The 22,857-nt window shown below is 35.4% G+C and overlaps 1 protein-coding gene across 10 annotated transcripts in view; it reads left to right on the forward strand.

The window, feature by feature from the left end:
- Positions 1–22,857, forward strand: part of KATNAL1 (katanin catalytic subunit A1 like 1) — a 113,900-nt gene that overhangs the window by 61,620 nt on the left and 29,423 nt on the right. For 7 of the 10 annotated variants that reach the window (XM_035719987.2, XM_035719973.2, XM_035719989.2 and 4 more), the window contains 3 exons: positions 192–326; positions 13,218–13,344; positions 14,636–22,806. In XM_035719987.2, coding sequence (XP_035575880.1) covers positions 192–326; positions 13,218–13,344; positions 14,636–14,834 — 461 coding nt within the window. In that variant the 3' untranslated portion in view covers positions 14,835–22,806. Of the gene's footprint in view, positions 1–191; positions 327–13,217; positions 13,345–14,635; positions 22,807–22,857 lie in introns of those variants that run through there. The other 3 variants (XM_035719980.2, XM_035719977.2, XM_049101463.1) reach the window with 2 other exon arrangements.

Below are 22,857 nucleotides of genomic sequence, written 5' to 3' on the forward strand. Positions count from 1 at the left end.
ATTCTATTACCTCTTTGTTTTGTAGTTAACTGTTGATGCGTCGGGTTCTAACATCATACTGAGGTCAGAAGGATGGTATTATTTTCGTCATTGAGACTATTACAAATTCTCTGGCTGATGCTTAGAAATGTTAGTTGAATGAGAGAATAAGGTACTATAAGAAAAACACCTTTTCCCCTTATTGTGTATAGGAGTTGGAGGAGCTTTAGAGAATGATGATCCTTCCAAAATGGTTATGGTATTGGCCGCTACTAATTTCCCATGGGACATTGATGAAGCTTTGAGAAGGAGATTAGAAAAGAGGATATATATACCTCTCCCAACAGGTATGATGCCTTCCTTTTAATATATTTTTCTTTTCTTTTCTTTCTTTTCTTTTTTTTTTTTTACTTCCTGTTACCTTTTTCCATTTCTCTTTAAGTCTTTAGTCCATTGGCATTCTGCTTAAAGTTTCTAGCATCACAAAATCAATTTGTAGTAGATGGAAAGAGAGGCCCACAGTAGTACTCTGTTGAAGTTCCTGACATTTCATTTCAGAGCAGTTCTTACATTCGGAGCAATATTCATGTTAATAAATTTGAAAGGATATCTAAAGTTTTACTTTTATTTTTTTATTTTTATTTTTTTTAAAGATTATTTATTTATTTATTCATAGAGACAGAGAGAATGAGAGGCAGAGACACAGGCAGAGGGAGAAGCAGGCTCCATGCAGAGAGCCTGACGTGAGGCTCGATCCAGGGTCTCCAGGATCACGACCTGGGCTGCAGGCGGCACTAAACCGCTACACCACCGGGGCTGCCCCTAAAGTTTTACTTTTAAATGTAAAGTCCTCATTAAATCTTAAGGGATTAAAGTCCTCTTGGGATTTTTTTTTTTCCTCTTGGGATTTTCTTAAAAATATGCTTCTTTGAAAAATACAACTTCATCCTATTAATGACTTGAAATTTTCATAAGTGAACTTTTTTTCTTTTTATAGTGAGATAAAATTTACATGGAATGAAGTGTATAAACCTTAGGTATGGAATTTGCTGAGTTTTGACAAATGAATAATCCTGTTTAATCAGTACCCTTCTCAAGATGTAGTATATTTCTGTCACCTCAGGAACTACCAGTTAATTCCAACCTTCAATAGGTGTTAAGTTTCCTGATTTTTATCACCATAGATTAGTTTCATCTATTACTAAGCTTCATGTAAATGGAATCATAACGTGGGTACTCTGGTATATCTGTTACTTTCACTCAACATAATGTTTTGAGATTCATACATATGGTTACATGTATTGATAGTTTATTCTTGATATGATTTTTTTTTTTTTATTATTTATGATAGTCACACACAGAGAGAGAGAGAGAGAGAGAGGCAGAGACACAGGCAGAGGGAGAAGCAGGCTCCATGCACCGGGAGCCCGACGTGGGATTCGATCCTGGGTCTCCAGGATCGCGCCCTGGGCCAAAGGCAGGCACCAAACCGCTGCGCCACCCAGGGATCCCTATTCTTGATATGATTATACCAGTGTTTATTTCCTTTTCTGATGGACATTGGAGTTATTTCTAGTTTGGGGCTATTAGGAATGTAATATAAATACTCCTTATACAAATCTTTTTATGGATGAATGATTCTTTGGGGGAACATAGCTAAGAATAGAATAGGTGGGTTCTAGGTTAGATATGTTTGTATTTAACTTTATAATACCCAAATTGTTTTCCTAAAAAGTGATCTACCGTTTTACACTTTCACCATCAACGAATGAGAATTCCAGTATTTCCATATCTTTACCAACATTTGGTATGGTCAGTATTTTAATTTTAATCATCCTACCAAGTCTGAAATACTATCTCACATCTTTAATTTGCATTTTTCTAATGACTAATGATGTGGAGTGCCTTTTTGTGTGCCTCTTGGTCCTTGGTTTATCTTTTGTGCAGTGTCTTTTCAAGTCCTTTGCTCAGGTTTTTTTCTTTTTCTTTCTTTTCTTTCTTTCTTTTTTTTTTTTTAGTATTATGTGCTGCTGAAGCGAGCACTTTTGCTCAGTTTTTGATTTATTGTTGTTTTATTAATGCTGTATAGTTCTTTACCAGATACATGCATTTTGAGTATTTTCTTCTATTTTGCCTTTCAGTTTTCTTTATAGTGTCTATTGATAAGCAGAAGTTTTAATTTTGACGAAGTCCTCTTGTCAAGTTTTTCTTTTATGGATCATGTGTTCTGTGTCTTAAGAAATCTTTGCTTATGCCAAAGAGCAAAGGTTTTCTCCTATTTTTCTTTCAGAAAATAGTTAAATGTATGATCCATATTGAAGTAATTTTGTGTATATATAGTGTCAGAGGTTGAGTATATATATAGTTTTATATATATATAACTATATACACTATATATATAACTATATATACACACTATATATATAGTTATATATAACTAGTTATATATAACTATATATAGTTATTCTGGCACCACTTGTTAAGTTTTCTTTTCATTGAGTTATTTTGGTACCTTTGTTGAAAATTATTTTGCTATGTATGTGTGAATCTATTTCTCAGCTCTGTTCCATTGATTTAAAAATAAGTGTAGGGCTATCTAATCAGGTTATCTGTTTTTCTTTTCTAAAGGCTTATTTACTTATTTGAGAGAGAGAGAGAGAGAGAGCAAGAGTGCACTAGTGGGTTGGGGGGAGTGGCAGAAGGAGAGGGACAAGAGAAACTCTAAGCAGACTCCCTGCTGAGCACAGAGCCTGACTTGGTACTTGATCTCACCACCCTGAGATTAAGACCTGAGCCAAAACAAAGAGTCAAATACTTAACCAACTGCACCATCCAGATGCCCCTCTATTTTTTCTTAAGTAAGCTTTGGTAGCTTGTCCTTCAAAAAATTTGTCCATTTCTTCTAAATTGTCAAACTGGGATTTGACCTAATACAAATGTGCAAGCTGACTAAAGGATTCATGTGAGGCTGTTGATTTCATGTCTAGTTCTGGAAACTGAAATCAATAGTGAAGGCAATTCAGGAAGAAAAGATGAAGTGGTGGAAACAAGGACAAATTATAACCTGTGAGGATGAGCTAGAACCCCATGAGGATAGACTGGAACCCATGGTGGGCTCTCATTGCTTCTAAGACTTACAGCTTTGATTACTGAGGTGCTCTATTGTAACAATATTAAATATACACCTGGTTGGGAGTCAGAAAAGCCGAAGGAGGAAATCTAGCAGGAACTGCTCCATACTAGCAGGTGAGCCAGAAGATAAGTGACAGTATGCTTGAGCTGCAAATTGCACTTCATGCCCTGAACCAACTTTCTGAGTTGACTTACTTCTGCCTTTCAAATAGCACCCATAATGACTCAACCAGAGCTGTGCTCTGTGAATGCTGGGAAATGAAATTACAGCTTTGCTTAAGTTCACGTAATACAAATCTATATACCTTATTTTCCCCTTATTATCAGTAGAATGTATACTAATAGGCTCTGTTTTCATTCTTAAAATTGGTCATTTGTATTTTATCTCTCTTTTTCATGATCATCTTGCTAGAGATTTATCAAAATTATTAATATTTTTGAAAATCCAATTTTTTGCTTTGTAATTTTTCTGTTTCCTATTTCATTGACTTTCTCTTATTTCTCCATTATACTTTGAGTTTAGTCTCTTTTTTTTCCTGAAGTTATACACTTAACACTATTGAGTTTAAACCTTTCTTCTGTTTCTAAATATAAACATTTAAAGCTTAAATTTCTCTTTATGCACTGCTTTGGCTTTATCCTACAAATTTTGCGATAGCATGTTTTCTTTACTATTCAATTAGAAATACTTTCTATTTTTCCTTTTTTAAAATTCTTTTTTTTTTTTTCCCTTTTTAAATTTCTAACTTAATTCCAGTATAATCAGGTACTACTCAGTAGAATGTCAATTTTTAATTTTATTGAATTTATTTTATGATTCAGCACAAAGTCTTTCTTGGTGAATGTTTCAGTTGCAGTTAAATAGAGCATTCTGTACTTGTTGATTATAATATTCTATAATTATTGGTCAGATCAAGTTAGTATAATAGTACTGTTCAAATCTTTTAGATCCTTACTGATTTTTTTACTCTGGTTTTTCTACCACTTACTGAGAGTGGGGTGTTGAACTCCAAGTATTATTGTGAATTTGTTTATTGTTTGCTTTAATTCTGTGAATTTTTGCTTTATACATTTAAAAAAATTTTTTTAAAAGATTTTATTTATTCATAGAGATGCAGAGAGAGAGAGAGAGGCAGAGACACAGGCAGAGGGAGGAGCAGGCGCCATGCAGAGAGCCTGATGTGGGACTCGATCCTGGGACTTCAGGATCATGCCCTGGGCTGCAGGCAGCGCTAAACTGCTGCGCCACTGGGGCTGCCCTGCTTTATACATTTTGAAGTTCTATCATTAGGTACATAAACAGTTATCATTGTTATATCTTCTTTGTCCTTCTACCATTATGAAATATCTTTCACTATCTCTGGTTAGACCCTTTGATTTGTTGCTTACTTTGCTACTAATATAGCCTGTCTTTCTTTTGCTTATTGTTTGCATGATATATCTACTTTCTTCCTTTAGTTTTCACCATGTCCTTATATTTATAGTTCAGTTCTTATAGACAGCATATATTTGAGTCTTGCTATTTATCCAGTTTATTTCTACTTTTTTAATTGGAGTATTTAGGGGCTTCTGGGTGGCTCAGTAGGTTAAGTGTCTGCCTTCAGCTCAGGTCATGATCTCTCAGGGTCCTGGGATCATGCCCCGCATCGGGCTCCCTGCTCAGTGGGGAATCTCTTGTCCCTCTCTCTCCGTCCCCACCCCTGCTTGTGCACTCTCTTTCTCTCATACTCTCTCAAATAAATAAAATCTAAAAAAAATTAATTGTAGTCCATTTAAATATAATATAATCATTGGTATGGCTGTGTTTATGTCATCTTATTATTTTCCCTTTTGTTTCTCTGTACCTCTCTTCTTAATTTCTTTCGATAATTAATTGTTTTTTTTAGTATCTACTTTAATTCCTTTATTGAATTTTTACCTATCCCTGTTTTTTTAAGCAGTTAATCTACGGATTATAGTATGCATCTGTAACTCTTCACAGTTGACTTAGTTGTACCTTCATGTAAAATGTAAGAACTATTTGCCTCCCCACCCAGTCTTTGTGCTATTTTGCCATGTATTTTATACCTACATTCAGTATAGATTCCACGATCTAATGAAATATAAATTGTCAGTTTAAACTTAACTTAAGGGCAGCTCAGGTGGCTCAGCGGTTTAGCGCCGCGTTCAGCCGAGGGCCTGATCCTGGAGACCCGGGATCAAGTCCCACGTCGGGCCCCCTGCATGGAGCTTGCTTCTCCCTCTGCCTGTTTCTCTGCCTCTCTCTCTCTCTCTCTCTCTCCCTCTCTCTCTAATGAATAAATAAAGTCATAAAAAAAATAAACTTAAGAGGAGCACAAAAAGTAGATTTTCTATTTGCCTACATATTTAACATCCCCACTACTCTCTGCTTTTCTTTTTTAAGGTCCAGATTTCCATATAGGTTCATCTCCCATTTGTCTAGAAAACTTCCCTTAACATTTCTGTTTAGGGTCTGCCAGCATTAAGTTCAGTTTTTGTTATCTGAGATGTCTTTCACCCTTATTTCTGAAGGGTATTTTTGATTGATAAATAATTCTGGGTTGAGAGAAGTTTTTTGTTTGTTTTGTTTTTTTCTTTCGTTACTTATAAAGATGTCATTTTGTCATTTTTTGGCCTGGCCTGGTTTCTCTTGTGAGGTCTGCTGTCATTCATACCATTGTTTGTAGTGTATCTTTTCCCCTCTGGCTATTGTTCTTTAAAATCAACTCTATTGAAGAATGATTTATATATAATCAATTTCATCCATTTAAAATTTGATGATCTTGACAGTTGTATACAGCCATGAAACCATACCACAATCAGGATGCAGAACATATCTTTCATCCTCAAAGGATTTCTTGTGTTTCTTTGCAGCCCAACCTTCTCTCCTCAGTACCTTCTACCCGAGGCAACCATCGATCTGATCTTTGCCACCATAGATTATTTGAATTTCATAAGTAGGATCATATAGTATGAATTATTTTGAGACTGTTTTTCATTCAGCATAATTATTTTGAGGTTTGTCAATGTTATTTTTTTTACTGGTGGGTAGCATTTCATTATATGGCTATATTACAGTTTATCCGTTCTCTTATTGATGGATATTCAAGTGGTTTCTGTTTTGGGACTGTTGTAAATAAAGCTATGCTTTATGTCATATGTCATATGGTAGTATATGTTTAGCTATAGAAACAGGTTGGAATTTTCTTTAGTGGTTGTCCTTAATTTTTTTTTCGAGGGAGGTAGTGAGGAGCAGAGGGAGAAGGAGAGAGAGAATCTTAAGCAGGCTCCACACCCAGTGTGGAGCCCAGAGTGGGGCTCAATCTCACGACCTTGAGATCATGACCTAAGCCAAAATCAAGAGTTGGATGCTTAACTGACTGAGCCATGTAGGTGCCTCTGTCTGTGGTTGTTAAGGTACTCTGTTTATCTTTTTGTTTTCAGCAATTTTACTATGATTTATTCTGTAGAGTTTTACTTTTATTTATTCTGCGTGTATATTGGACTTTGATATTGTTGCACAGGTCACTGGAACTTTTAAAGTTTTTTATTTAAATTCTTCACAAACTAGTTTGTTTCGGTATAATGTAAATTCCAGTACATTGTAATATTAGTTTCAGGTGTATAATATAGTGATTCAACACTTAGATATGACACCCAGTGCTCATCACAACTAGTACACTCCTTAATCCCAATCACCTATTTTCCTGCATCACCCCCTCACCTCTCCTCTGCTCCATGGTACTTTGGAGTGGAGAATGAGGAGTAATGAATTCTGACCAAAGGCTTTGGGGAGACTTCATGGAAGAAGTTGCATTTTCATTTATTTTCATAGAGGAAAACAGAAACAAAGGTGTGGTTGCTTGAAAATGAATAGACAGCTCTGTGGCTGGAGCATCTGATAGAAGGATCTGAAATAGACAAAACAATAACATTTGGAAAGCTGAGAGACCTGAAAGAACGATTTAGAAATCTAGGGTAAAATTAATGGAAAGAAAAGATTATATGAAAGTAAAAAAAAAAAAAAAAAGTTGAAGGGCATTTTATGAACAAAAGCAACCCATGAAAATAAATTTTTAGTTGGAGAAGGAAAGAACATAAAAATGAGAATACATGAAACAAAAGCCACCTCTGAGGCCTCAGCTGGAGCTTGTCTTTCTGGAACACTTCCTTCTTACCTTGTGGCCATTCCATGTGGCCTGGGCTGGGTATAGCGGGATTCAAGATAGTCAGATTCCATAGATGGTAGCTCAGGCCTCCAGATGTTCCACTGGAAAAGGTGGTAGTGGTATTGCTTTTTTAACCTAGTCTTAGAGGTTGTATAGTGTCACTTCTGCTGTACCCTGGGTTGAAGTATTTACAACCCTACCCATTTTCAAGTTAGGCTACCTCTGGGTGGCACAGCAGCAAGACCACATTGTAGAAGCATGTGTTGCAGTCATCCTGGTAAATGCAATCTGCCATAGTTAACTAAAAGCACAATGACAGGCACAGCCGGAGCTTGGCCTTATGCTAAATCTCTTCTTTTTTATGCATCTGAATTACGGCAGCAACCCCCCTGGTCGGCTTTATGAACTTTTTTTTCAGTCCCTTTCATTTAATTATATTTTGCTTTTAGAATAACCTCCCTAAATCACTAAAGTATTCTAGAGTCTCTTAGACTCTGAGTCTAATTTCCTATCACATCAAGTTTTTTTTTTTAAACTGCAGGTTCTTATCTGTTTTACTTGCGTCCATTTGCATTTCTCAGTCCTCTTTTGTACTTTTTTTTTTTTTTTTAAGATTTTATTTATTCATGAGAGACAGAGAGGCAGAGACATAGGCAGAGGGAGAAGCAGACTCCTCCCAGGGAGCCCAATGCAGGACTTGATCCTAGGACCCTGAGATCATGCCCTGAGCCAAAGGCAGACACTCAACTGCTGAGCCACCCAGGCATCCCTCTTTTGTACTTTTCTACTTCCCTTCCTCACCCTCCCCTGAACTCTGGTATATGCTTGCTTCTTCTTACTTCTGTGTCATTATTTATGGTACTCCCATTTCCTAGGTTATTGTCTCTCTTTGCCTCTATTTAAATTTTATTGGGGCCCCTGTCTGGCTCAGTCCATAGAGCAAGCAACTCTTTATCTTGAAGTCGTGAGTTCAAGTCCCATGTTGGGCATGGAGCTTACTTAAAAAAAAAAAAAAAAAAAAGAACAAGAAATCCATTAGGGTGCCTGGCTGGCTTTGTCAAAAGAGGATATGTGACTCTCGATCTTGAGGTTGTTTGAGCCCCACATTGAGTATAGAGATTACTTAAATAAATAAAACTTTAAAAAGACTTTATTGATTTTTCAAAGTCGACATTAAAGCATGCTAATTCTGTGGAGGCTTCTTTGGCCTGGCCTATCTACCTTCTCTGGATTGTCTGTGTCTCAGATGGTCCTTAATAGAAAGGATCTGGGTTTTCTGTGTCTCCCTCTAATGTTGTTTGTTGATTGACCAATGATGGTGGAGGAGGTGGTGGTGGTGGGGGACAATGAACATTTTTTGAGTGCTGTGGGCCAGGCTTTACATGTATTAACTTATTTAACCCTCACAAGCCTTATGCAACAGATTCTGTTCTTATCTTTATTTGACATGTGAGGAAACTGAGGTACCAAGGGGTTAAGTATCCTATCCAGTGAGATGGAGCAGGGCTGTGAGCCCAGATAGTCTGGCCCCAGAGCACATACTTGCTATCTGCTATGCTGGCCTGTCAAGCATGCTCAAGAAGAATTGTTAGTACAAGAACAGTAGTTAGTACAAGAAGTGTATGATTCTTTTAACAATGTTTATTTAAATTTAGAATGTATACTGACTTGGTTATGTGGCATTGGCAGTTCTTTATTATTAACTTAATTATTTCTAGTTAAATCCTCTACAATATTATTTAGATTTATAGAGCTGATAAATTCTACTTGGAATCTTCTAACAAATCACTGATAAAACAATTAAAGTTATTTTCCCCAAATTATAGTTACCAGAGAAAAGGATGCTTCTACTAGGCTTCAGTACCACCAGGCCCTCACTTTGAGCATGTTCTAGAGTTCATGTAAGATGACTGTCTAGAACCTGGTTTCTGTGGGATAATGCATTATATTGAACTTGGTGTTTTGAGTTCTTAGGGCAGGCTGCAGTAAAACATTTTGATTTACAAATATAGTGATATTCTAGCATATCACTAAGAGAGCAAAGTGATAATTTTGTTCACTAACATTCACCTGATATGCATGGAGCACTATGAAATCACAGTAGATTGAATTCAGAGTTCTTACTGAGGCATCAGGAGCACAACCACTTCCTGAGGCAGCAGACCTAGGAAGGAGCTCCCTGCCCTTCCCTCTTTTCTTCCCTTCTTGCTGGCCACCTGAGTGTAGGACTTCTTTGGCTGTCTACCATAGTGAACTCTAAGGTAGGCCTATTGGCTGGGGATGATTAAGGATAAGGAGTTCCCAAGATTAAGGAATTCTGGAGGTAAAGATTTCCTACTCATGCTCTTCCTTTTTTCCTGGCAATCCCAGATAAAGCCTGCATGCTTCTCTTCCACTGTGGCTGTCCTTTGCATTGATTTGCTTTGCCTCACTTTGTATGTGTGAATGAGAAATGTAACTCATTATGGAACCGTGTATTAAAATTTAGTTCAGGGGGATCCCTGGGTGGCTCAGCGGTTTGGCGCCTGCCTTCGGCCCAGGGCGTGATCCTGGAGTCCCGGGATCGAATCCCACATCAGGCTCCCTGCATGGAGCCTGCTTCTCCCTCTGCCTGTGTCTCTGCCTCTCTCTTTCTCTTTCTCTTTCTCTCTCTCATTAATAAATAAAATAAAATAAATAAAATCTTAAAAAAAAAACAAAATAAAATTTAGTTCAGTCTACCCAGTAATTGGCAAACAACCATGTAACTACTTTCTAGGACAAGAAATGGAGCATTATCAGACCTCAGAAGTTCCCAGTATGTATGTTCTTCTACTAGTATATTCTTTCCCTAGCACAGCTCCCTTCCCGCTCCCTGGTGGTAATCACTGTTGGAAATAATTTGTTTTTATCATATAATTTTCTCACCTAATAATGTATCCTCGAACAAAGTTTTATCTTTTTTAAAACTGAAATTGAATCCCACTAATTGTGTTTATTTTGCTTCTTTTGTTCAAGTACATTTTTAAGATTCATCCATATTATATCTAGATGCTGTTCACTTTTGTCCGCTAGGGCTGCCATTACAAGGTACCATGGACTGCGTCGCTTATACAACAGAAATTTATTTTCTTAGCCTAGAAGTCCAAGATCAAGCAAAGTACTGTTTCATTCTGGGGCCTCTTTCCTTGGCTTATAGATAGCCATTTTTCCCCCAGTGTCTTTATGTGGTCTTCCTTCGTGTGTGTGTGTGTGTGTGTGTGTGTCTCTCTCTCTCGTAATCTCTTCTTTTAAAGACACCAGTGAGACTGGATTAGGGCCTACCCATTTGGCCTCATTTTACTTTAATTACCCCTTTAAAGGCCCTATTTTCAAATATAGTCACATTCTGAAGTATTGGATGTTAAGACTTCAGTGTAAAACTCCGGGGGTGAGGGAGACACTATTCAGCATTTATATATCCATTATATAATTATCCATTATATAATTATACCACAGTTATCCATCATATTATTTGATGGACATTTTCATTGTTTCCAATTTTAGGCAGTTATGATAGTATTATTATGAATATTTTTATACTTGTATAATGGTGAAAATGCCAACGTTTCTTTAGGTTGAGATGGAGCATTCCATCTTTGCAGTGAATTGCTGGTCATGTTGGATAGCTAGAACAATAATAGATAAATCCAATCTATCTTCCCAAGTGGTTGTTCCAAAGTGGTTTTTACACTTGGAGTTTTTATACTTTGGAGTTCTCGTTGCTTCACATTTTTCCAAAACTTTAGACTTTTAAATTTATATCTCTTGGTGTTCAGTGCTCTCTCATTATGGTTTAATTTTTATTTTGTTCTTTAAATAGTTTGAGTATCTTTTCCTTTATTAGCCATTGGAATTTTGTTTATATCTGTTCAAATATTTTGCCCATGTTTATGTTAGGTGGTTGACTTTTCTTTATATTTGTAGTTCTTTAAATATTCTGGATATAAGTAATTTGTTACTTACATATGTTGTAAATATTTTCCCAAACCCTGTAGCTTCTGTGCTTTCACTCTTTTTACAGAGTCTTTTGGTGAACTAGTGGTAAAGATGGAAGCTTTACCACTTGAACGGACTAATTTTAATGTAGTCAGTTTTTTTAGTCTTTTCCTTTGTGGACAACTTTTTGAATATATACATGTGTGTATGTATATATATGTGTGTGTATGTATGTGTGTGTATAAATTATATATCAAGAATAGGGGATCCCTGGGTGGCTCAGCGGTTTAGCGCCTGCATTTGGCCCAGGGCGCGATCCTGGAGTCCCGAGATCGAGTCCCACGTCAGGCTCCCGGTATGGAGCCTGCTTCTCCCTCTGCCTGTGTCTCTGCCTCTCTCTCTCTCTCTCTCTCTCTCTCTCACACTCTCTCTATGTCTATCATAAATAAATAAATCTTTTTAAAAAATTCTCTTTGAAGTCATTAAGATATTTCCTGCTTTATCTTCTAAAATGACTTGTAATTTTACATTTTTTTTTTTTTTGTAATTTTACATCTTATGTTTAGAGTAGTAATCTATCTGGCACCGATTTTTATGTATGGTATGAGGTAGGATATTTTTTTACTCTGTAGATAGTAGCTGTTCTGGCATCCTTTCTCCTACTACTTAAACCAGCATTGTCATAAATCAGGTGTCTATAGCATATGCTTTACTCTGCTTCTAGGCTTCCTATTCTGTATCATTGATCTGTTTATCTCTGCAAGAGTATTGCACTGATTTGAATCCTGTTGCTTTGTAATAAGTCTTCAATTCTGATAGAGCAGTTCCTCCTGCCTTATTGTTGTTTTTCCAGTGTGTCTTGGTTGTTCTTGATTCTTTCCATTTCCATAAACATTTTAGTATCTGCCTATTCAGATCCACAGACCTGTTGAGATCTTCACTGGAATGCTTTGACTCTGTATGATCATTTGGGGAATTGTCAATGTCATGAAAAACAAAAACAAACATTGGGGAACTATTTTAGATTAAAGAAGACTAAAGAGATATGATAACTAAATGTAACACGTGATGGTTTTTAAGAAAGTTATAAAGAAAGGCCTGGGGAAAATGAGGACATTTTAATCTGGATTGTGTATTAGATGATTCTAATGTACCAGTGTGTAGTAATGTACCACAGTGATAAGTGTGATAATTGTATGGATACATAGTGGCAAAATATTGACAGTTGATGAATCTAGATGAAAGGTTAATGGGTGTTCAATGATTTTTTTTTTTTTGTAACCTGTAGATTTAAAATTTTTCAAAATAAAAGTTGGGGAAAATTATATTTCATTTTATATATCAGGAAATAGTAGAAAGCCAGATGCAGTCTGTTTGCTGTATTAAATAGCAAATTTGCCATTAAAACTGATAGTAAAACAGCAAGCATGATTGGTTATTTTAAGTAATTCTGTAACTCATTTGAACTTACACAGTACAATACACATTTCAGTCATACTGAAAGAGCAAATGTATGAGAGCTGGTTCCCCAAGTTAAAAACACATTAGTAAGTGTTTCGTGTCAATTGCTGATTTCTTATAGCCTAGGAAATCTTTTTCTATATCACAGTAAAGATGAGCAAAGTGATTCACAAGTGATGCAATCTAGCTTTATAAAACTAGACTAAATGTTATTTTCTACTAAAAATATATCTTGTACTTGAATATTAATTTTATTATTCATAAAGGATCTCAGATCCTTTGTTTTCACAGCAAGTATCTTCACAATTTATAAGTAAAACTTTGAGTTTTGTTTCAATTATTATTGCTACCAAGGCACATAGGAAATTCAGTAATTCTAAGTCATGCAGTAAGTTGGTAATAGTAGGTGGACTCAAGTTATTTACTACTCTTTCTTTTCCTGAATCTTAATATATAATTTCTCATCAAATGATTTGTAAAGTAAAACATCCTACAGTAACAAAAAAAATCTTCTAACAGCAAAAGGAAGAACTGAGCTGCTGAAGATTAATCTTCGTGAAGTTGAACTGGATCCTGACATTCAACTGGAAGATATAGCAGAGAAGATAGAGGGCTATTCTGGTGCTGATATAACTAATGTTTGCAGGTATGTGTGTGTGTGTGCGTGTGTATATATTTTTTTTAATCTGTGACTTAGATATTAGGTATAGATTTGGCAGGAGGTTTGGTCTTGAAGTTAATATTGTTATTAGCTCTTACATGAAAGTAAAGTAGCAACTGATTTCCTTGAAATGATTTCTCATTTGTCCTGTTTCTTTTCTACATCGTTCATCACTGTTAGATGAATAATTGTATAACAATATGGTCACCTTTTCTATCTTTTCATTTTTAAGGCATTGTACTTAACTTGATATGACTTTTGACAAGCTAAGGTCGTTTTAGCTCTAAATTGGATCCTAGTTGAGTCAACCAACATAAAATTTAGTTTTGGTTGACATTATTTTACTACATGCAGATAAGCAAGCAAGTTGACCAGTTTAAGCTGGGAAATATATATTTTATAAAATACATCAAATATTTCCCTTTCAATTTAGTGATATCATATTTTGTAGACAATTCACTCATCGAAGAGGATTTTCTTTTAGTTCTGAGCATCTTAACTATCCTTAAATTGACATCAGCAGCAGTTTTTTTAAAACTTTAATATCTGTTTCTCACTTTTTGTACTAGTATTTTTCCTATGTGCATGTAAGTTTAGTGGCATATAAGCTCCTACTAGTTTCTGGTATCACTGTAGTAAAATATATAAAAATTTGAAGTTTGGTTTAGGTTGGCTTCCTAATAGCTTTCTTACAAGCATTAATTGTCCACTTCTTCCAAACCGTCATAATTATTTACAGCTTATCAGAATGGAACTGAAAATAGGATCTGGAGAAGCCAGGTTTTATCCCTTTAGTTGCCCACCAATGCCCCACGTGGAATTCCACTATATGTAGATAAATTCATGTTCCAGAGAAAGAATTTCTTGGCTTTTCCTCCTCTAATTAGGTTGTATACAAACTGGTATAAGATTTGAATTATCTTAACATTAGCTTGTGTGTTCATTTTTAAGTGTGCAGTTTAGTATTTCAAAACTCTACTTCTGTTTCCAACTTTTTTGGCTGTCTCTGAAGAGCAAGTGGGGAAAAGAAAATTCTGTAATATCTGAGCCCAAACTAGACTTTTAGGATTCATTAATAGTATATTTTTTGTTTAAGTCATTTGCATCCTGTTTTAACCTTTTCTGAACCCTCAGAATATCTCTAAAATGGGAAGTTGTGAGCAGCATCAGAAAAACATAAAATGATCTTTTGAATGTTTTCCTTTAACTTTGTAACAGTTAACAGTGTTTAAAACATTTTGATCAGTATGTATTCACTGATTTTGTATGTTTTTAGGGATGCCTCTTTAATGGCAATGAGACGGCGAATCAATGGCTTAGGTCCAGAAGAGATCCGTGCACTTTCTAAAGAGGAACTTCAGATGCCTGTTACCAAAGGAGACTTTGAATTGGCTCTTAAGAAAATTGCTAAGTCTGTCTCTGCTGCAGACTTGGAGAAGTATGAAAAATGGATGGTCGAATTTGGATCTGCTTGAATTTCTGTCAGCTCTTTCATTTCTGGTATTTTTATTTATAAAATGTGAAGAAATTCCCTGCAATTTTTTTAAAAAAACAAGTTTAGAACTTTTCATTGGAGAGACTTTTCCCTTAAAGGAAAAAACCTAAAACCACAAAGAATATAAATATAGCTGGGAAAGAAGAAAAGCTTACATAGGGAGCCTGATAGTCTCCATCACCTGGCTTTGTGCTGGTACTCCATGCGTTAATATTGCACATCCAAAGCAGTATGTCAGGGAGGCTGAAGAGTGATCAGTATGCTCTTGGAGAAGCTTGTTTACAAAGGGTTTTGAAGGACCTCTCTTTCGCACTTGTACTTGTTGGGTTTTGTTTTTTTCTATTCTTGGCTCTGAGCATGAGGGACCTATATATGTCGACTTTTAACATCAAAACTGAGTTTGTGTCAAATTCATTATTGTTAAAAATGATAGTTTTGAATTAAATAAGGAATTCGTTAGTTAAACCTTTAGAATTCCACTCTTACTGTCACAGTCTATCATATAGTTGAATTTTTAACCCTCTCCTCCCCTACCATTTCTTCTATTAGCTATCTAATCATTTATGCAGTTTTACAATAACCTCATGCCTTGTGGTCTTTGAAGTGTTTTGTCAGATTGTTTCTCTGGTCTTTAGTATTTTTTGCTGGTACTTAAGTGGGAAGGGTGGGATTGCATAAGACGCACTTCTCCATTCTAGAATTCTGGATTTATTTTCACTTTTATTTCAATACATTCAGATAAGTCCTTTATTTTCCTCAGCTCTAACATTGATTTTTGCTGAACTTGACTTTCATATTCTAAATAAATACTTTAGTATTCTAAAGAAGTCCACTCTCTGTGGCTAATGCAAAACAAACAAAACAAAATCTTTATATAGTTTTCCAGACAGCTAGTTTAACAAAATAGCATTGTACTTAATGAGTGACATTCATTTGAAATTTTAAAATTTCTTGTCTAGGTTGAAAACTTAGACGCTACATATAGTAAGATTAGAATAGAAATCTGACGTGCACATTCAGTTCAGCAGGGGTTAGATGATAAAAAGAGGCCAAAAAAAGTAGATGGTGTGTATCTAATCACAAGTAGAATATCCTGTTGTTTATTTTTTTTAAAGTTACATTTATCCCATTTAGGTTGGGCAACCTGTGCTTTAATGGTGATGCTTTTTAAAGTTTATACTTGATGTTGTTTTGAATTCTCCATTTTGGAGAGCACCCACTGGTTTAAAACTAAAAATAATAGAACTTTTTAGACACTTAACAAAAAAACTCATAGTATCTTGGTTTAAGAGAATTTTTTTCCCTGTTAAGAATTACATAATTTTCAGATAACTTAAGTCTGATTCAAAACTCCAGTATTTTATGCAATGCTATAAATTACCCCCTTTCCTCTGAGGTCTAGTTTATGAGTTAAAATTATAAGACATTATGATTTTATTTTAATTGAATTAATTTATTTTAAAAAATTGAAATAAGTTTTATTTATGAACTTTAAAATAAAGAAATAAATGATCATACTAAGATGACCTTGCAAACTGTTGCTATCCAGTAACATTTTTTTTTTTTTCCTGAAGTCCTAGGGGCAGCCATTAAAACATAACTGTTTTGATTGCTAAAACTTGTTAGACTGTTTTTCTAGGTCTTGTGTTATTTGTCTTGGCATGTATTTTCATCTTTTTAAAATTCTTCATGGATAATGATATGTTAATTATGATTTTAAAAAATTAACAGTTAAGTAGTATTTGGACACCCAGGCTTCCTAGAAGCTTATCTTTGCTATGATGGTGAATTAGGTGTACTTTTTTATTTCCCTCTTTCTCATTTTGTTCTGTCAATGGATGGGGAATGCTTTGTATTTCTTAACCCCCTTCAAGGATCCTGAGGAGATGGTTCAGGTGTTCTGTCCAGCCATTACTGTACACAGTATGTATGCTGTCTTTATCACAAGATGGTATGTTGCCTTACTCAGAATGAGAAAATTTTGGTGTTTTGCTTTCTTTTTTCTATGTTGCATTATCAAATTAGAATGATTTGGTTCCTTTATGTCATCTGAAAACCTGATATCTTGGGCTCTGCAACACAATTATCTTAGGACTGGGTTTTGTACTATTCCGTCTTGCAGATATCTGATCAGATAGTTCCTTTGTTCAGCGGACTTGCATTGGTTGCTTACCAATGCAAGTGTATAAGACCCTTGGGTGGAAGCTTTGTGGCTTACAAAGTTGGACCAGGCTGTGCAGTTCTGACTGGGCACTTTCTATAATTACACTGTGTTGCTTCTGGCTCCAACTAATTAAATGAGTTCAAATCTTAAAAGGAGAGGCACAGTAAACTATATATGCTTTGGAAAGATAATATATACAGGTTTGTTTCTTTTTCTCCTTTAAATCTGCAATGTATCATAGATCTATTTTCATGAGCCATTTCCCAAAGTTCATGTATATTATAAACATGTACACTTGTAATTGTGGCACATGTGTAATTATGATAAACATGTATGCATGTTACATGCTTATGGTAAATGTTTTGCTCTCATAATCATTTTATTTTTTAAAGGAACTTAGTGTTGATGAAATTACCAGACAAATGACTTTTAAATACAGGCTGAAGCCTTCTAGAAATCCACACAGGAAAATAACGATGCACAGGCTTTTATCTTCTAGTAAGTGGCAGTGTAGAGATTCTAGAATGATCAAAACACAGTTTGGACTTGGGCCTCTGTCTCCAGAAAAAGCAAGACTGCTTGGAAGAGGAAACGTGTTGTGGTCTAGCTGCATAATTAGGGGCTTTAGTTGAGCTCTTGAGATTGCAGGTTTTATGATGTGATATTTGACTGAAAAGTATAGGCTGAAACCACTAATTACTCAAAAAGTGAGCAAGCAGTATCTACTATGAACAAACATACAGGTATTTCAAGAGAAAAAAAAATATGTGCATACAGCTCCAGTGTACAATATAATTGTCACTCATTCTCTTGGCTCTATGTAGCCTGACTCTACTGAACACAAAGTTACTGATATTCTTTAGGTTTTGCACAGCTTGAGTTTGTGTGAGCTCCTGCATTGGAAGTTTCTTATATAGTGTTGAATCTATGATGAGAATTGTAAAATGGCATAGTTATGTTTCCCTCTACTCCACCCTAACTGGAGTTAAAGTGAAGGACTTAGGCAGGTATTTCATGTTGTGTGGGCTTTGGCTCCTTCAGTATTATCTTGATTATTGAGTCCTTTTTGTATATCAGTAGATCCCCACTCTTTCTTTTATCTTAGTTAATAAATCACCTTAACCTGTATCCTGTGTGATAGGCATAAAATATTAAAGATATCTGCTGGCCTTTTCCAAGAAGGGCCACATTAACTTGAAGGAAACAATAGTAATTTTTCTTCTGACATTTTTCTGTGTCTTTTGTTCCTTAATTGTTTGATTGTATGGTATTTTTTACATATCACTTAATCTGTGATGCACATAATATTTATGTGGATCTAAAAGTTTGTCACAATAGAAAGAGTAGAACTACATTTGGAGGGCTTGTTAGGAAATAAAAATATTTGAACCTCAAATGTTATATTCTCATCTCCACTAATTAGTTTTGCAGAAAAGGGTAAAAACTCTGTTATAATTACTATATTTACTTATTTTACTTTTAAATTGGACTTTCCATACTTATTTATTTAATTTTTAAAGGAAATTTGCTTTTAGTATTGTTTCTTGATGTAGAAACTGTATAAGTACTTTATAAATAAAATCTCTAAGATAATACATTTTTAATAATTCACAAATTAACAGTAGTTCTTGAAATGTTTATAATGTTTTCTGGCTCCAGACAACTCTTTAACTGGATGGTATTTCTAAATTTCCAAGTGACTTGTTTGTTAATTTAAAAAAAAAAAAAAAAGAAAGAAAAAGAAAGGATAATTATTAAGGTAATGAATGACATTTATTTTTATTTTACCATTCTCATTTCTTGATCAACCTTATTTCATATATGTCTATAAATAACGTGGATATTGCTTTGTCACTGGCAATATGTAGGTTTTATACATTTGGAAGTTTGGCATAACAAATAGGGAATTAGTATGAAGGTGTTTTCTTCCCATAAAAGGGCTCCTATTTAATTTTGTGTTCATAAAACACACTTTTTGTTTTACCACCTCTGAAATGACTATATATTGCCCTTTGGAAAACCTGAATCTTTGCACTTGTTTTTTTCAGAGTCTACCTCAGTTAACCAGGCATAGTTTTAGGAAGGAATGAACTGAAACCATATTTATATTTTCTTCATCATCTATGCAGATTTGTTTGTTTAAGCACTTCCTTCTCTCTCCTCTTGCCCTCCTCCCACTACATTTTTTTTAATCTTGAAATTTTTATTTAAAATAATTTGCCTTTGCAAAGCCATCTATTCCAAATTAAGCCTCTGTGAAATGTCTGGAGGACTCTTTCCCTTTTTGGTGTGCTTCTTTATTCAGATGTGTTTTGTTTCAAGGAGTTATTTCAAACAAGACACACATTCCCTTCACTTCTCATAGTTTGATAAATGCAAACTTAATGTAAAAATCTTGGAACCCAGTTATTCTTGTGTCCATTCTCTAAGAACCCACGTATTTTATGAAAACACAAAATAGATACATTTTGTGTATGAACAGACACAGGTCTGTTCATGTGTTGGTACAGTAGCAGGGAGTTGCCTTCAGTTATCGTAATGTGGAGAGTTTCCAGTAGATCATTACATGTTAAGATGGTTTGTGTCTGGTTAAGATTCTTGTTTCAGTGTTTGTCTCTCAGTGTTTCAAACCTAATTAAAGAAAAAGATGTTTCTAAATTGTTATCCCTTAAACAGTGCTTTTCCTTACATTTTGAGCTGCTACTTTGCTAGTCCCATGAGCTTAGTTGTCTGTGTATAGGTTCTGATTTGGTAATAAATTCCTAGAGTGTTGCTTTCTTTGTGGTTCCTATTTGATCTACAATCACTGGTCCATTTACTGCCACCAGTGAAAGTAACAAACCCCTCACCAGTAAGGAGTGACTTTTCCCGGAGTTTATGTTCTTAAAAACCACATATTGTAAAACTGACTTCTTTTGTTTGCCATACATTATACTGATAATTTCAGTGTTGATGCAGATAAGGTAAGAGTGGCTTTTTAGTTAATTCTAACTGGTTTAATAAATATACTTGGCCTTATTTGTGTAACATCATTGCAAAATGGATGTTCCATATGGTGAATTTTCCAGATGACTGTATCTTATTTTATAAATCTCCCAAAACTATTTTTTAAAATTTGTACTGTATTTTTTGAGCAGTGTAGATTTGCGGAGAATCTCAACAGTGAGGTGAATTCTTCCTCCCTTCTCTGCTCCCCTCACAATGCTCCAAGCCCCTTTCTGATATCTTGACATCTCACCTTGGTATATATACTCTTGTTATGCTTGAATCACTATGATACATTATTACCAAAGTACATAGTTTACCTTAAGGTTCACTCTGTGTTGTACAGTTCAGTGGGCTTTGATAAAAGTATAATGTCCTATATCTACCATTACAAGATCATACAGAATAGTCCCCGGGCAGTGATTTTTTTTTTTTTTTTTGCACTGCCTCTGTAGTTTGCCATTTCCAGAATGTTATATAGTGAGAATCCTACAGTTACTTAACAATTTGCACTTCAGGTTCCTCCATGTCTTTTTGAGGCTTAATGGTTCATTTCTTTTTGTCTGTTACATGGATGTTCACATCTGTTTGAGGGACATCTTGGTTGCTTAAAAGTTTTAGAAATTGCTATAAACTGCTGTGAACATTCATGGGCAGTTTTTTGTGTGGACATAAGTTTTCAACTCATTTGAGTAAATACCTAGGAGTGTGCTTTCTGGACTATATGTTAAGAGTATGTTGGACTTTTGTAAGACACCACCAAACCATATTCCATAGGAGCTCTACCATCTAGCATTCCCACCAACAATTGAATGAGGGTTCAGGTTACCCCATGTGCTCTCCAGTATTTGGTGGTGTCAGTCATTTTGCTACTGATTTTGCTACTCTAATAAATGTGTACTGGTATAACATTTCTGTTTTAATTTCCGGGTCTGTAATGACAGGTTGAGCATCTTTTTTCATATTCTAATCTATTTTTAATTGGCTTTTATTGAAACTTTGTTGAAATGTATCATACTTGTTCTCTGACTTTGTAAAATGGAGAACTTGAACTTACCCTTTTCTTAGTGATTCAGAGTTAATCCTTAAGTTATGTTCCCCTAAGCAGCTAGCAGATGGGGTAGCAGGGCTTTTCTGCCTGTCACTAAATGGTCTTTGAGTTTTGGTTGTTTCCTCTTATTTAAAGCATTTTTACTCTTCTGTTTTCAGGCTGACAACTTTTATTCCTCTTCTAGTTCCTCCCTCCAGTTTGTAGTGAATCCAGTGAAACAGTCATTAAAGACTTGTTAGGATTATGGATAAGTTAGGAGGACAGCCTAACTCCTCTTTGGGGATGAGGAGTAAGTAGTAGGGAGTTGGTAGTCTTTGAGCTTTAGTGCTTTGTGTCATTTCTCTAGGCTGTGGTCTTTTTAGCTTTATCTTTGGTTGCCAGAAGTGTTCCTGGTAGACCCAAGTGTAAAGTAGATGTTTATGCATGATTATGTTGTGTAGTTGTAGAATATTTATAGCTGGAAAGCACCTAGCATCAGTTTAATTTCACAGCCCCATCCTTCTGCCATGACTGTTATTAAGGATTTGATCTATTTTTAAAAAGATTTGATCTATTAAAACCTATTAAGGAAAAAAGTTCGATAAATGGGACAAAAAATAGGAAACATTTGTGGCTAGAGTCTTCCCACTCCCTTCAGTCCTTGCCACTTTCTCCAGTGCATGTCTCCAGTGCTGCCTAGTGATGTGACATGGTGACTGCTTATATGGAGGAGCATACTTGAATGTTGAGGTGTTTGCCCAGAGAAGTCAGGAATGTAGTTGGAAACTGTGGGGGAAAGTATGGCCAGCATCAGCTGCTGCCTTGCTAATGGATAGCCAGAAAGGGCTGTGTGGGCTCTCAGTTCAGGCTTGGATTCTGGAGGCTAGGGTCAGCATGCTTTCCTTCCTCCCTGGCTGGACTTGACCTCAGGCAGATCCAGCTGCCTGCATCTCTGCAGCTGAGATAGACACAGACACTCCCCCAAGATGTGTCCAGCTCCTTGCTCACCACCGTTTGTCCTATTACACGAGGGCAGGTGGGAAAGGAATCAAGGGAGAGGAGCAGTGTGTTCAGTGACTGCTTCCTATCCTCTTTATGATCAGAAAAGTTTTATGGCCAACTCTTCTCTTATTTTTTTCTAAGGTCTTCTCTGGACCTTTCATGTAAGTTTTGAGAGGTGCTTAACAGCAACCCAAAGCAAATGAAATTGGGAGCAAATGACTTGGTCCAGTCCTCTTTATCTTACAGTGAAAGACCCAAACCCAGAGAAATTTTACAATCTGTACTCAGGACCACATTTTGAAGTGGGAAATAGGACTTGTATCTGTTTTGGATCTTGATGGATGCTGCAGATAAGCTTTAGAGAAAGTAAGCCAGGCAGTAGAAACATTTCTTAAGAACCTTTAAGCATCTGAAGCACGATGCCAATACAGACTATTCACCCAAGTTAGTGGTAGTTATTAAGAAGTATAAGATAAATTGACATTATAGATTGGAACTAACATTTATAATATTTGCTATGTGCTAGATACTTTTATTTTATTAAATCTGTACATTGGCTGTAAGCTATACCATTATTTTCTTTTTGGAGAAGAGGAAACTGAAGTTTATCGAATGACTTATTCTAGTAGTCAGGCCCCTGAGAAGTGGAAGAAGGAATAGAATTAGGTCAGTTTAGTTCTAGAGCCTATTCCTTTGCCATATTCCAGGATTACTTTTAACAGTGTAAATGCAAAAGTACTCAATTCTTGAAATAAATGTTATGTCCACTCATTTTTCTGATGTAATTAATTACTCTTACCTTCTCTTTCCTGTAATTTTTTT

The sequence above is a fragment of the Canis lupus genome, chromosome 25 (genome assembly GCF_003254725.2).
Source record: "Canis lupus dingo isolate Sandy chromosome 25, ASM325472v2, whole genome shotgun sequence".
NCBI classification, from domain to species: domain Eukaryota; kingdom Metazoa; phylum Chordata; class Mammalia; order Carnivora; family Canidae; genus Canis; species Canis lupus.